Genomic DNA, 13,493 nt, shown 5'->3' with positions numbered 1-13,493 from the left:
CTGATTCTAATTCCATTTTGGAATCCTGTGGTTGAATCCGGCACCTGGACAAACCGTATTATGCTTACTTAATGATTCTTCTATTGTTGTAAGATTGCTATGATGGGTCTTCACGGATGTCTTCCTTAGGATTGGTATAACAACACATATATTATCAATTGCCTCTAATTCTGATGATAACTGCATTGGTAAAATGTAAGGGAAGTCAATGGCAGCATATTGTCTAAACCACTATGAAAAAAGTTCATATAAAAATAACCCAAAACAATTGTTTCTATGCCAATGATCATAGTTGATACAACAGATTGTATGTGTTCGGATGCACAGCATCTGATGGACTACTAAGTATATTGTGACACTATAATGTGATTGACTACCAATCTTCATTCTGATGTTTCTATGCCAATACTTCCTCTGACTATGATGTGACACTACTAGCATCCAAGTAACCACAGATGGGAGTTTAGTGGGCATGCTTGAGCGACTAATCAATTAAATGAACACAAAGTTACTACCTGTCAGTATGTAAGAGCCAATAATAGTCAATCATAGAACAGACTATAACAAATGTTAATACCATTTCCAAACTTTAATGCAGAGCAGATGATGGCCAGTGATTCTATTGGGAAAAAATGACTGGAGCCATTCACTTCAACTAGTTTTGGAGCCTGTGACGAGCTTTGACGGGTAAACATGGCAGTTTCAATCGAACCACGGTTTTTGCTGTTCAAATTGGAAAACATGTCACACGATTGTAAAAGAAAGATTAAACAAAAGCGATAGCAGAATTTTAAGTATTAACCATGACCTTACATTACTTTTCACCAGTTTAAGATCCTCCTTTATTAGTTTCTGAATGTCTTTGAAACCAGATGAAACCAATCCAACTCCTGCAACATTAAGTACCTCCATAGGTGTACTAAAAAATTTCCCCAAAGATTCAGCTACTTCACTATATAAGAAAAAACAATCCAAATACAAATGGAGAGAGAATTAAGTGCAGAAGAGTTCTGCAGTATTGTCTACACACATACCTGCCAAGGAGGTTGTCAGCAACAGAAAGAGACTTCAATGGTCCTTTGAAGGTAGAAAGAGCATCTACAACATAGTTCACTCCATCACTGGACAGCTCAATTCTCTAATTTCAAACATGCCATTTGAGAGCACGTTTCAGATGATCCACCAAGATAGGGAATTAAATTCCTGTAAGTTTGATGATAGAGAATTAGACACACTAGAAGACATTCGTTTACTTCTGGTGTATGCTTAAAAGAAGTGGTTTTTGCAGATTCGGGCCAAATCTGGTTCCAGGTGAAGCGTCCTTAAAGTCCCAAAAGTCATCATAACCTAAACTCAATGAGACTCTGGGATGTGCTGAAACTCAATGAAGCAATGAATTGAATTAAGGTTATACAAACAACAAAAAAACCCAAAGGGACACCTGTAACAAGATATGAAGAAGAAACAAACCTTTTACAGACCTGTACTGCCACTTGTGTACATGATAACTGCAACAGAATTCTTCGAATGGTACGTATGGCTAACAAACAAATTTCATACAATACTTACATTCTTAATACACAAAAAGTACATATCAGTCCCATAAGATGAGATGGTACGTCAAGGCCATCATGGTCGACGGTTACCCTAAATTACAAATCCACACAACATTAGTACAAATATATACGACAACACATACCCTAAACCATTACAATACAAGTCAACGGATGATCAACATTGTGGTCACGATGATCCCAAATGTTATAACAATTACAATTAGCAAAACATTTTGTTGTTTCAGAACATTCTCGAACTTGAGACAATTACTGCAACTTGGTTCGTCAAACCACTCAAAAAAGTGGCAATCATGCTGAGTCCTGGAATTAGCACATCGAAGAAACTGTCGGCCCGGATTCCTCTGTGTATTTGACATGCGCAACGCAGCCTGCACTCCGCAATAGCACATCTTCACCCTGGAAAGGGACGAGGACGCTGAATGCCTGGATATTAGGCTTTCACCTCCACCTATGCCGGACCCACTTCCACCCATTCTTCTGTCAATGCTCATACAGTACTGTATAGCAAGATGCCTCCCACCAACTTTGACAAAAATGTATGGTTACTGCGGTAAGAAGAAGGACACAGATCACGAGTTCAGTTGAACTTACAAGCAACAAACCAACTCATATTTCTATACTATGAACCAAAACTGTTTAAAAGAAACACTTTCCAACAATAATATTTCAACAACAGGTTCATAACAACATACAGTAACAAATGTAAGTTTCATTATTATTTATTTGTTAAGTTATTTTCAACATAACAAAAGTTTAATCCAACAAACTCATTCCTAACTTCTTATGATCTGACCAATTTTTATGGTATTACAGTGTTACGTGCTTGTGTGTATTTATAACTTATGAGATAGTTATTTTAATAATATGAATGTGTGGAAAACTTATTTGCAGGGAACTGTCCCTGTTCATTTAGCTCCATAAACACCAAGTACCATGGTTGACAACTATATTTCTTGCCAATCACTTATAACGGTTAAGTTATAGAATGTGTGTTCAGACCCAATCCTTCGTACGAGTTGAACACATAATCAACATCACTGATAACGGTCCTTCTATACATTCATTCAACACCATTTTATGGACCACAACAGCGATGATACCCATAACAAATGACATCAAAGAGCGATGAGCATACCTCTTGCGATGGTGGACCAATTTTTATACAGCCATGGTTCTCATCTATCATCCCCTTTCTTTCGTTACGCTCCCACGGTAGGTTCTGATCACTAAAGTGTACTGGTTGGGAGGGATCAACTTGTATGCTTTAATCTCAGTGTTGAACAGCAACTCGACGTCCCCCTTGCGTTCTCTGGCGGAACCCTAGACAAAGAACAACCCCACACTTCGACTTATTTTTCCCCCTTAATTTTTTTGGTCGTTGGAAAGAGATGGGGACGTTGGGGTTTGACATCTGAGGGGTATTGAGGACGTTGGGGTTTGACAGCTGTGGGGTATCGTCCTATTTAAATAAAAGATATCAAATGAGGGTTATTTTTGTAAATGAACATTGTTTTCCCATCTATATTTACCTCCAACCAAACATACATTTCCTAAAAAGGTACCTAATTTTCCAGTAAAGTTTTTCCCCACCAAACAACTTTTTTTTACATTTTTCTACCTATCTCACTTTATCTATCTTTCCAATCATTTCTCTATCTATCTCATTTCCCTACTATTTCAAAAAATTTCCCTCAACCAAACGCCCCCTAAAGGATATGGCTTGTTAAAAATGATTTTTCATATTTTTTTAATGAAAAATATTTTTCTTATGTTATTGGAGATAAATTATCTTACGTTAATAAACAAAATTATAAGAAGGACCCACAAATAATTGAAAAGTAAAAAAATAGAAATGAGATTCACCTTTATTATGAGTATGTAAAAATTTAATTTATCTAATGTTGAATGAGATAAATATAATTTTTTTAATATAAGAATAAGAACAACGCTTAAATCTTCTGAACCCATATGACATTACTACTTGAACAGGGCCAAGAGGTTATGAAACAGCCCCACAACCCATGTAATTGGGCCCTATATTTAAATAGCCCAAAGAACAATATAACTGTGGGCCCTGACTCAAAAACCCACTAATTGAGTGAGTTAGGGTAAGATATACCCACGGGTCAGCCCACATCCGACTAAGACATTACCCTGTTCCCATTTCTCACACATTTTCTAATATGCTCTTTTCATCTTAATTCCATACATTCCGCCACCGTTCATCGGAGCAACCTTCGCCGTAAACCACCAGACCCTCTATCACATCGAATTTGGGTTTGGAGGAAACGGGTTTTTGACTTGAAAAGCAGATTAGTGATTCTCTGTCACAGAATCACAGGTACTGCGGGTTTGGGATTGTCCTTTGATGTTTCTCACTTTGAGATGTTGCTCTTTGAGTTGAGTTTCAAGCTGAAAATTAATTGCTTTATCTATTTTTCTTCTCCAGTAGTTGATAACGTTGAATGGCTATGATCACAACCACATATCCTAGTAAGTTCCTACTAGAATTCTGCAGTTTTTCTTCACTTTAGAGTTTTGATATTGCCATTGAGTTCAATTACGCTGGAAACTTGGTCCATAATTGTAATGTGTTGCTAATTGATGCATGTGGGATCTGTGATTTCAATATGATAACAAATTTGGCTTGGTTATTGCTTTATTCCTATTTTCTTGCTGCTCTTGTGCGTTTCAAATCCTTCTTGTTTTGCCTAATTAGCTATTACTTTATGGTAATAGAGCAGAGTTAAAATAAAAGGATTGTAACTACTGTATTACTGGTGATTGGAAAGGGGGAAATAATTTAAAAATACAACTGTGGTGAGGTAATGATTCCTGAAATGAAATGCGTTTGTGTGTGGCACCTACAGACTGCAAAGGCAATTTGGTTTGGCTATACTTTTATGTGAAAATTGATATAAAAAGAGGGACAATTGCATTGCCGTGGACTGGCACCGGCATTCCGTGACTTAGTCAGGTGCTGGTTTGTTTGAGAGCATCCCATTTCCCCTGACAGTTGCAAAGATTCTGGAACATGTTTCTATTTTGTTGCTGTGTCTATTTTTCTTCTTAACATGGGTAGGTGACGACGATCTAAGTTTGAATTTATAAATAATGAAAATTATATGGATATAAATGTCTCGTAAAATGGGATTCTCAACTTGAATCTGTTAGGCCATACTAGTAAGGAGTTGACTCTAGTAAATGATATAAGGGAACTCTCCAGTCTTTGTAGAATTGTATTTTGCATACCGGTGCTCCTTTTTGTGCTCTTTTTTTCACCTCTCCATGATGAATCATAGTTATCAAATGCGGATTGCGGCATGTCACGGCCAATCCCGAAAAACGCTATAGCGTTATAACGGGTTGCAGAAATAGCAGAATAGATATATGACAGAAATAATGACAAAAAGAAATATTTTTTAAAGGCAGAGATAGCAGAAGTGACAGAGAGAGACGTGGATAGACTAAAAACCCTTAAAAAAATTTCTGTTATACATTTAAATTTAGGACAAAATTGACATTTTGTCTTATGACAGCAATATGGCTGCAAATACGATCGCAATGGCCGCTCTTGCGTTCCGGTGCGGCGCAGCACACTTTCTTGCGGTGAGGCACCGCAATGCTCATACGGCGCGGCTCGCGGTGCTATTGCGGCGCAATTAACTACTATGTGATGAATTAAAGCGTCCTTATTGCTAGAAATTAAAGCGCTTGTGTTTTTGTGTCATTTGGTTTTGAACTTCCAAATTTGAATTCCAACAATAAAAAGGAAGATCTTATGTTCTATACAGGGCAGTGCTGTGTTAACTTATGGATCAAAGACTTTTTTATGACTTTTTTTCTTTTTCTTTGGGTTTAAAATTTCTTGCTTAAAAATGGCCCTAAGTTATCATTTTAAACTAGTCTAGTTCTGCCCCTAGTTCTATATATGTTCAAATATAATATTAACTTGAAATTACATAAAGAAAAGAATAATATTGATTTTCCAGTCACAACCAATTGAATAATGTTCTCATGCATAGTTATTAGCTAGGATCCGATCAATGATTCTTAATTTCTTTTGAAGTTTCTGTAAATACTAAGTCTGAACACTAATTTTTCAAATTATCTCTATCTTTATTTAGTAAGCTAAAATCTCAGTAACTTAATAGTCATATACATCTCCTGTTAGGAAAGCATACGATCTATGTTAGCTGGTTTCTATTGAGTCATAGGTTTGTGCTCTCTTATATTACTAGTTTGTGTTACTGTGTTTATTCATAACCTAATAATAATATCATTTATTTGTTCTTTTTATAGCTTTTGGAGGAAGGTGAGGAAAGAAAGAATCATGCTACCTTGAGATCAAAGCTTGAACTTCCCCTACAGGTTGTTAGAAAAATTTTGCTAAGAGAATTTTTTTATATTCTAAATTAAATTTATTTGTTTTCTTGTTCTGATTTTTGTTTGTTTTAATACATATGAATAATTATGGAGTCTGCAAATAAGACTGTGAATGTGGATGATGAAGTTGTTTTTGAAACTCTTCCTTTAATGTCTAGGTACCGGAAATGCTATAGTAGTTATTTTTGTTATTGGACTTAGAAATGTTGTAATAGTTATATTCAAAATTAACATTGTAAGAGGTATTGCACAACTCGTTTGAGGAGGTTATATAGATTGATTTTTACCCATGTTTGTTTAAACTCACAGGGTCACTGCCACACTCTCCAACTTTGTTCATTGTTTGTTGGTTCCGATCTGAAACTGAAACTGAAACCTTGGTGTGGTGAAGCTCCCATTCTAGAAAAATGTCCCACAGCTTGAGGTCCCTCATAAGGCTTCTCAACCACACTCGCTCTCTCTCCACAGAGGCTCACACCCAGAAGCTTGAACGCATAGCTGATGAGCTCCTCCACCTCGACAAGCTTGAAAGGCATGACTTTACCATCCTCTGGAGGCTCAAGATGGGTCTCAACCGCTATGGGGCCCCTGTTGCCGAGCTCGGCCCATGTGGCCCAGCCTCTACCCCAACTGGGTCTGAGGCAGTGGAGGAGAAGAAGACAGCATTTGATATAAAGCTGGAGAAGTATGATGCTGCCGCCAAGATCAAGATCATCAAGGAGGTGAGGGCGTTTACAGATTTGGGGTTGAAGGAAGCTAAGGACTTGGTGGAGAAGGTTCCCTGTATTTTGAAGAAGGGACTCACCAAGGAGGAGGCTGATCCCATCATTGACAAGCTTAAAGACTTGGGTGCCATTGTTGTATTGGAGTGACAAAATGTTACTCCTGTTCTTTTGTCCCTGTTCAGTCCTAGTTGAAAGTTATTTGAAAGTTTGTTTTGATTGAAGTTATAGAGTAAGTAATAGTTTGATACTCTTTTTATTATTGCTTTTTTGGGTTTGTGGTCTATTAGTTTTGCTAATTCCATTGTGAACTTCATTTGATGAGAAAACAAAGTCTCTTAGGGGCCTGTTTACTGGCGCAAACAACGATTGATGTTACTGATAAATTATCTCCATATTTTTTAGAAAGTGGGAAGTTACTCACATACATGATAGAAGTCGAGCATGTTCTTTGCTAATTGTGCAGTATGTAGAGATTGCATTGCATGTTTGGCTGAACAAGCATGCGAGATTTACCCACTCAAATGAATTTCTTATGCCCAATTAATCATGTTGAAGTCTACACTGCACATTTCATGTAAAACCGAGTCTTCTCAAAATGAAAAGAACAATCCTCAAATTGTACTTTCACCCACTAACTCGTCATTGAATTCGAGAGTGACAACTGACAAGAACCTAAATCTGATTATTACCGAAAATGTTAAATTAATGTTATTCAGATCTCACTATCAATGCAAAAATTCAAGCATCGTAAAACTAGAAGCGATGTACAAAAGAGTGCTGAAAATTCATCTGTTACGAAGAAAGCTGTTGTTTGTTTTTTAAAAATAAATAAATTTCACTAGTTCATTAATTATTTGAATAATCTGATTTGAATTTACAAGAATGACAAAAATTTTCTTATCAGGTTTTTAACATAGCTGTATACCTAGAACGTATTCCATTCATTACATGGATTGACATTACACAAATAATTTCTTGATTTTACTTTTTAAATGAAAATTACTTAAACAATCATAATTTAATAAATGAAAATGGGATAAAGGGATAAATATATAATTTTATAATTATTTAATTCAAATGGGCTTATATGAACACAATTAATACGAACATGAACATGATATGAATACAAATACAAGTTGACATGAACACGAAAAATATATGTCATGGTAAAAATTGTCACCCATAATATTTGGTGGTAGAAAATTACTTTTCTAAATAACTGATACATGTGATTTTTAACTCTGTTTTTTCAAAATTTTAAAAAATTATACATTTTTTTTCATAGTTTTCAATTTTTGTGTGTATTGTATCTAAATTTAAAAGTACTCGTATAATGTACAAGATACCTACTAGTTTAGTATTAAAAGGAGTTGTACAGATAAAACAAAATGTAAATCCATTATGTAAAAAGGTTTTATTTTATAAATGCATAGTTAACAATTCCTGTTACCATTGTAAAGGTGGAGTGTCAAGATTTTTAAAATTTAAAAAAAAAAAAAAAAAGTTACTTTAGATCAATAACATCTAAAAATTGAAAAAGACTAAAAATATTAGCTATGCTATCAATTGAGAAATATGTTTTAAAAAATATTATAATGATTTAGTTAACAATCTCACACTGTCACACACACAAAAATTACAAAACAATATTTTAAATAAAAAATTACATTACGATTAATAAGTAAGAAGTAAAACTCATTTTACACTGTGACTATAAAGCCAAAGGCACTAAGCATCTTGATCTCCTGTTATTCATGGGGTTAATTTTTGGTTTGAGACTTGTTATTGGCAGAATTATAGAATATTGGAGAATAACGCAAGACTTGTTGGAGATTTTTAAGTTCTCGAAGAATGATTTAAAACTTATCAAAAAGTCGTATAGGACCACAGAAGATTTTAGATAATTTTAGAAAAATCTTGGTAAATATTATAGTTATCTTTTTTACATAAATATTATAGTTATCTTTTTTACATATTTTAATCACAATATAATATTTATATATTTTAAAAGTAAGATATGTTAGATATTTGTTTCCCCCTCCTATTATTGTCTACCTTTGCCACGGGTTAACCACCGCTGCTAACTATCGGCCACCTCTACCACCTAGTGCAGCAACTACCGGCTATTAGCCACCACCATAGGCCATCACTAGAAACTATCAACCATCGATCAATCATTGCAATTGGCATCAGTCATGGCCAATCCGTTACCACTACTATAATAATTACTACCGTTAACTATTATCACTAATTATCGATCATTAATATTAACAATTAATTTAAAATTTTATTTTTAAAAAATTTATTTGTTAAGGATATAATTTTTCAATTTTGAAATTTTTTAATACATTTTATTTAAAATTACAAATTATAAATTTTCTTAATAATGTAAAATAAAAACTAATATGTGAATAAATAAAAAACAGTTTGAAAATCAATTTAAAAAATCATATAAAATCGTGTTAAAAAAGATATTTTTGGCTCTTTGTACATATCATATTGCTTCAAATACCAACTATGATAATATTATCTTATTAAAGTATTTATCTGGTGCATATCAAATAGCAAATAATGGTCATATGATATATATTGATTCCTAATTTTACCCCGTCATCTTTTCGTATCTATTTCTATCATATGATGATCAACAAGCAAGCTCAATATTTCATTATTATTTAAGAATTTTTTTCCCTTAAAAAACGTACCGCACATTATATTTGAAGTTTAATAAATAAATAATGTTATTATTGTGTTGGATGCATGTAGCAATTTGAGATAAAAAAATTTTGGAGTTACCCAACCCTAATTATCTCTTTGAGACGAGTTGGCTCCCTCCGGTATCCCCACGAGCTTCGACTCTTTGAGCCGGCTATGGGACTAATCCGGAGTACGGGGGAATAGTGATGGCTAAAGGTTCAGCCCCCTCCCCAAGAATGCATTCAGCGGGAATCGAACACATCAATTTGAGATAATTTAATTATAATGAAATATCACCCAATGTCATATTAATTGTATTTTTTATTAACTTATCTTACTATATAGAAAGGAGAACCGAACTTTTGAAAATTAGCTGAGGTGTCGCATTCTCCTTAAATCTCAGCTTTCTGTTCACATTAGAGGATGTCTTGAAAACTTACTTCTTTTCCATGTAGTGAACAAAATATGTATGTTTGAATTTCTGTTCACACTAGAGGATTCTTTCCGTTTTAATGTAAAAAAAAACTTTTGAAAATTAGCTGAGGTATCGCATTCTCCTTAAATCTCAGCTTTCTGTTCACACTAGAGGATGTCTTGAAAACTTACTTATTTTCGATATAGTGAACAAAATATGTATGTTTGAATTAGCTCATTTAAAATCCATTATGTATGTTTGAATTTGTGTTCACACTAGAGGATTCTTTCTGTTTGTAAAATTATCACTAATTTGAAATTCTTTCTGTTTGAATTTTTGTTCACACTAGAGGATTCTTTTCATTTTATAGGGTGGAAGGATCCATGCTACGGCCAAGGGTACTTTGCAGGTTCGGAAGAAAATTCGTGAGGGTGATGTTTATTTTACAAAAAAAATTGGAGTTGGGTTGAATACGGGTAATTTCAGGCCAACGTGAAATCCATTGTTGATGCTACGATTCTTGAGCGTGGTTTTGATTTTGCTGAGTTTGACGTTATTGAGAAAGAATCCTCTGATTCTCCTTATTAATAGGTGATGGGATTGGTGTATTGTGTTATTCGCTTTCAATTAAGATTTTGTATATAGGACGTAAGGCTGAAACCCATGTTATTGTTGTGTAGACGTCATTGGTTTGCTGTCTGGAATTGGGGAAGTACGTGAACATGTCATCTCTGGTAGGAATACAAAAATGGTTGTCGTGGAGCTTGACAACCTGAGGTATTTATGTTATCTATATTTCTGATAGTATTGTAATGTAATTTCTTATGTGTTTTTGAATTTAAAGAGAATGGGATTTTACATCATTTCTTATGTGTCTATTGTTTCTATATCATGATAGGGGTCATAAACTTGAATGCACTTTGTGGGAGTCATACGTAGACGAGGTCCAAACTTTCTTAGCAAAGAATTAGAGTGCTCAAAATGTTATAATACTTCAGCTTGCAAGGATAAAGGGTTTTAGGGGTACTTTTTTTTGTGATTAAAATTCTCATTTTTTATTTTTTTGTTTTGTTGTTTTACTTTTTCTTTTATTTACGTAGCATTTTTTTTCAGGAAAGATTGGAATAGCTAATACAAAGTATATGACGAAAATTCTTTTTGATTCCGATATACCTGAGATCGTAGAGTTCAAAAAAAGGTGGGCTACCGTGAGAAATTATGAGGCATTTCTTTTGCTCTATTCACTCATTCTTTTATATATTTTTATATTCCAGGCTTTCCGGTGATCTGATGCAAAGTAGTCAGATGTTGACTCTGTTGTCCAGCCCATCTTCATATTCTTATGAAAATGATTTTCTCAAGGATACAGAGAGGAAATTTCTTACTGATATTAAGAATTGCATAGATGCTACTACTTGCATTACTTATGGAACTGTAAAATCCATCGAAAGTAAATACAACTGGTGGACTGATGTAAAATTCAATTTTTTATTTTTTTAGGTTCAGTGTTTAAGTCAGAGTTGTTGATAACACGGATTCTGCTTCTTTCGTACTATTTGATAGAGTCTGTCTTTCTTTATTAGGAGTGAGTGCTGCTGAATTGCGCGAGCAACATTTTAAGTGGGTTTGGTTCTCAAAACTTTGAATTTTTTTATTAGTGAGGTTCTCAAAACTTTTAACACCCTTAGTACTTCTTTTGTTGTGTTCCCTTTTTTGTAGGGTGCAAATTTAGAACATTATCCGGAAGAGTTGGACGTTCTTAAAGATAGATCTATGTTGTTTGAAGTGAATGTCAAAATTAGCAATTTGAACTCATACAGTGAGCCAAAATATCATGTGGCCAAAGTTTGCATCAGTGAAAGTATTATCACATCATTTCTGAAGACCACGGTGGACCCAAATGTTTGTTTTTTTTTATTATTATTCATAACCTATACTTTTCAAAGTTATGACTTTTTTGCGTTTATGGAAAAAACATTTCAGGATGATTCTGTATTTGACAGTCCTTCTGATGATAATATTATGTCGATAGGGTCAGGAAAAACTGTGGTGAGTTGGTATTATTGACATAATTGGAAATTTTGATTGTCGTATCCTTATATTAATAGCGGTCAGAGTCATTTTGTTGACAGGACGTTCAGAGCCAAACCTGTGATAGTACTGATGATGCTGATATTTCTCTCACTTTGTTGTCACCGTCTGTGAAGTATGGTGATGTTGTTGAAGATAAAAATAATTGTTCAGTTGTCCGTCCTCTAAAAAAAATAAAGCTGGAGAAAAAGTTAAGTTCTGACTATAGATATTATAAAGTTTACGTGATTTATAATTTCATCCCTCTCACTCTGTGTGCCTTTTTGTTTATTTTGGCACAGTTTTGATGCTGCAGCCGGTGACACTTTGGAGCAGAAAGAAAATCTGTAACTATGCTTTGGTCAATTTTTTTGTAACGAGGAGCTATTGACATTTTCCTTATTCTGTTGCCTATTATAATGTGTTGAACTTTGACAGTGTACCAAGGCCTTAATATTTGTTTTTAAATATTTTGATATCAACTTCGCTTCTTCATTTTTAACAAAGTTTGCAAAAAAAAATTCTTTTAATATTTTGTTATCAGCTTTAGTACGACGTGTGAATTTCTCTAGTACGACGTGTTTCAGTTTTAGGGATGTCATTTGAAATTCCCCATTATACCAATTGTTAACAATTAATTTCATTATTAGTAATTGCTTGACGTTTCGTTTGAAGTTATTTTTAATGCTCCCCTGATAAAGGAATTTTCTGATTGGCTTCTTAAAGTCGGGGATGGTGTTCTTGGAGATGATGTGGATGAAGAATCTATTATAACAATTCCAGATGAATTATTGATTAAAAAAATCACTGAATCCACTTTCAGATTTGATGGATTTTGTGTACCCTGATATCTTGGATCATATTTTAGAACCCACATTCTTTAAAGAACGTGTCATTCTGACTCCAAAATTGGCAGATGTTTCTATTTTAAATGAGAACTTAATGTCTTTGATTCCAGGTGACGAAAGAATATATTTAAGTTCAGATAATATTTTGAAGCAAGACGGTAATTCTTCCCTTGAGGATGATGAATTCTCACCTGAGATCTTAAATACCTTCTCCTGTTCTGGGCTTCCGGATCATAAATTAATTTTGAAGGTTCCAGTCATGCTATTAAGAAATATTGACTAATCAAGAGGTTTATGCAATGGAACAAGATTGCTTATTACAAGATTAGGCAATCATGTGGTTGAGGCAACTGTTCTTATAGGAAGCAATATAGGAGAAAATGTGTTAATCCCTAGAATGACAATGAGCTCCTCAAGTCATTCTTTTCCTGTAAATTTTCAAAGAAGACAATTTCCCCTCGTCGTTTCGCTTGCCATGACAATCAATAAGAGTCAAGGACAATCGCTTTCTCATGTTGGAATTTATCTACCCAGACCAGTCTTTAGTCATGGGCAATTATATGTGGCACTATCCCGAGTAAAGAGCAAAAAGGGATTGAAGATTTTGATAGTTGATGAAGATGGTTGTGTAACAAACAATACCTTTAACATAGTCTACAAAGAAGTATTTCAGAGATTACTGTAATTTATATTGCTTCAGTCGATTGGATACAACGTTGCTCTTTGGTACAGGTAAAATCTGCATTCTTTAAGTTATATTTTTTTTCAAATGTTG

General features: G+C 34.1%; 1 protein-coding gene across 2 annotated transcripts; it reads left to right on the top strand.

Annotated features, from left to right (window-relative positions):
* Positions 1-3,744: 3,744 nt before the first annotated feature.
* LOC133314663 (uncharacterized) lies at positions 3,745-7,105 on the top strand. 2 transcript variants are annotated; one of them, XM_061516175.1, is made up of 4 exons: positions 3,745-3,918; positions 4,030-4,070; positions 5,880-5,948; positions 6,273-7,105. In XM_061516175.1, the coding sequence occupies exon 4, from the start codon at positions 6,371-6,373 to the stop codon at positions 6,833-6,835; it is 465 nt and encodes a 154-aa protein (XP_061372159.1). In that variant the 5' UTR covers positions 3,745-3,918; positions 4,030-4,070; positions 5,880-5,948; positions 6,273-6,370; the 3' UTR covers positions 6,836-7,105. The 2 variants fall into 2 exon arrangements, with proteins under 2 accessions (XP_061372159.1, XP_061372158.1); XM_061516174.1 differs by having other exon boundaries at positions 4,027-4,070.
* The last annotated feature ends 6,388 nt before the right edge of the window (positions 7,106-13,493 follow it).

Source organism: Gastrolobium bilobum, unplaced genomic scaffold (assembly GCF_033153095.1).
Source record: "Gastrolobium bilobum isolate Gb01-03AN ecotype WA unplaced genomic scaffold, APGP_CSIRO_Gbil_v1 utg11542, whole genome shotgun sequence".
Classification (NCBI taxonomy): Eukaryota; Viridiplantae; Streptophyta; class Magnoliopsida; order Fabales; family Fabaceae; genus Gastrolobium; species Gastrolobium bilobum.
The sequence above is the reverse complement of the archived record's forward strand: the minus strand, read 5'-3'. Positions and strand labels throughout refer to the sequence as shown.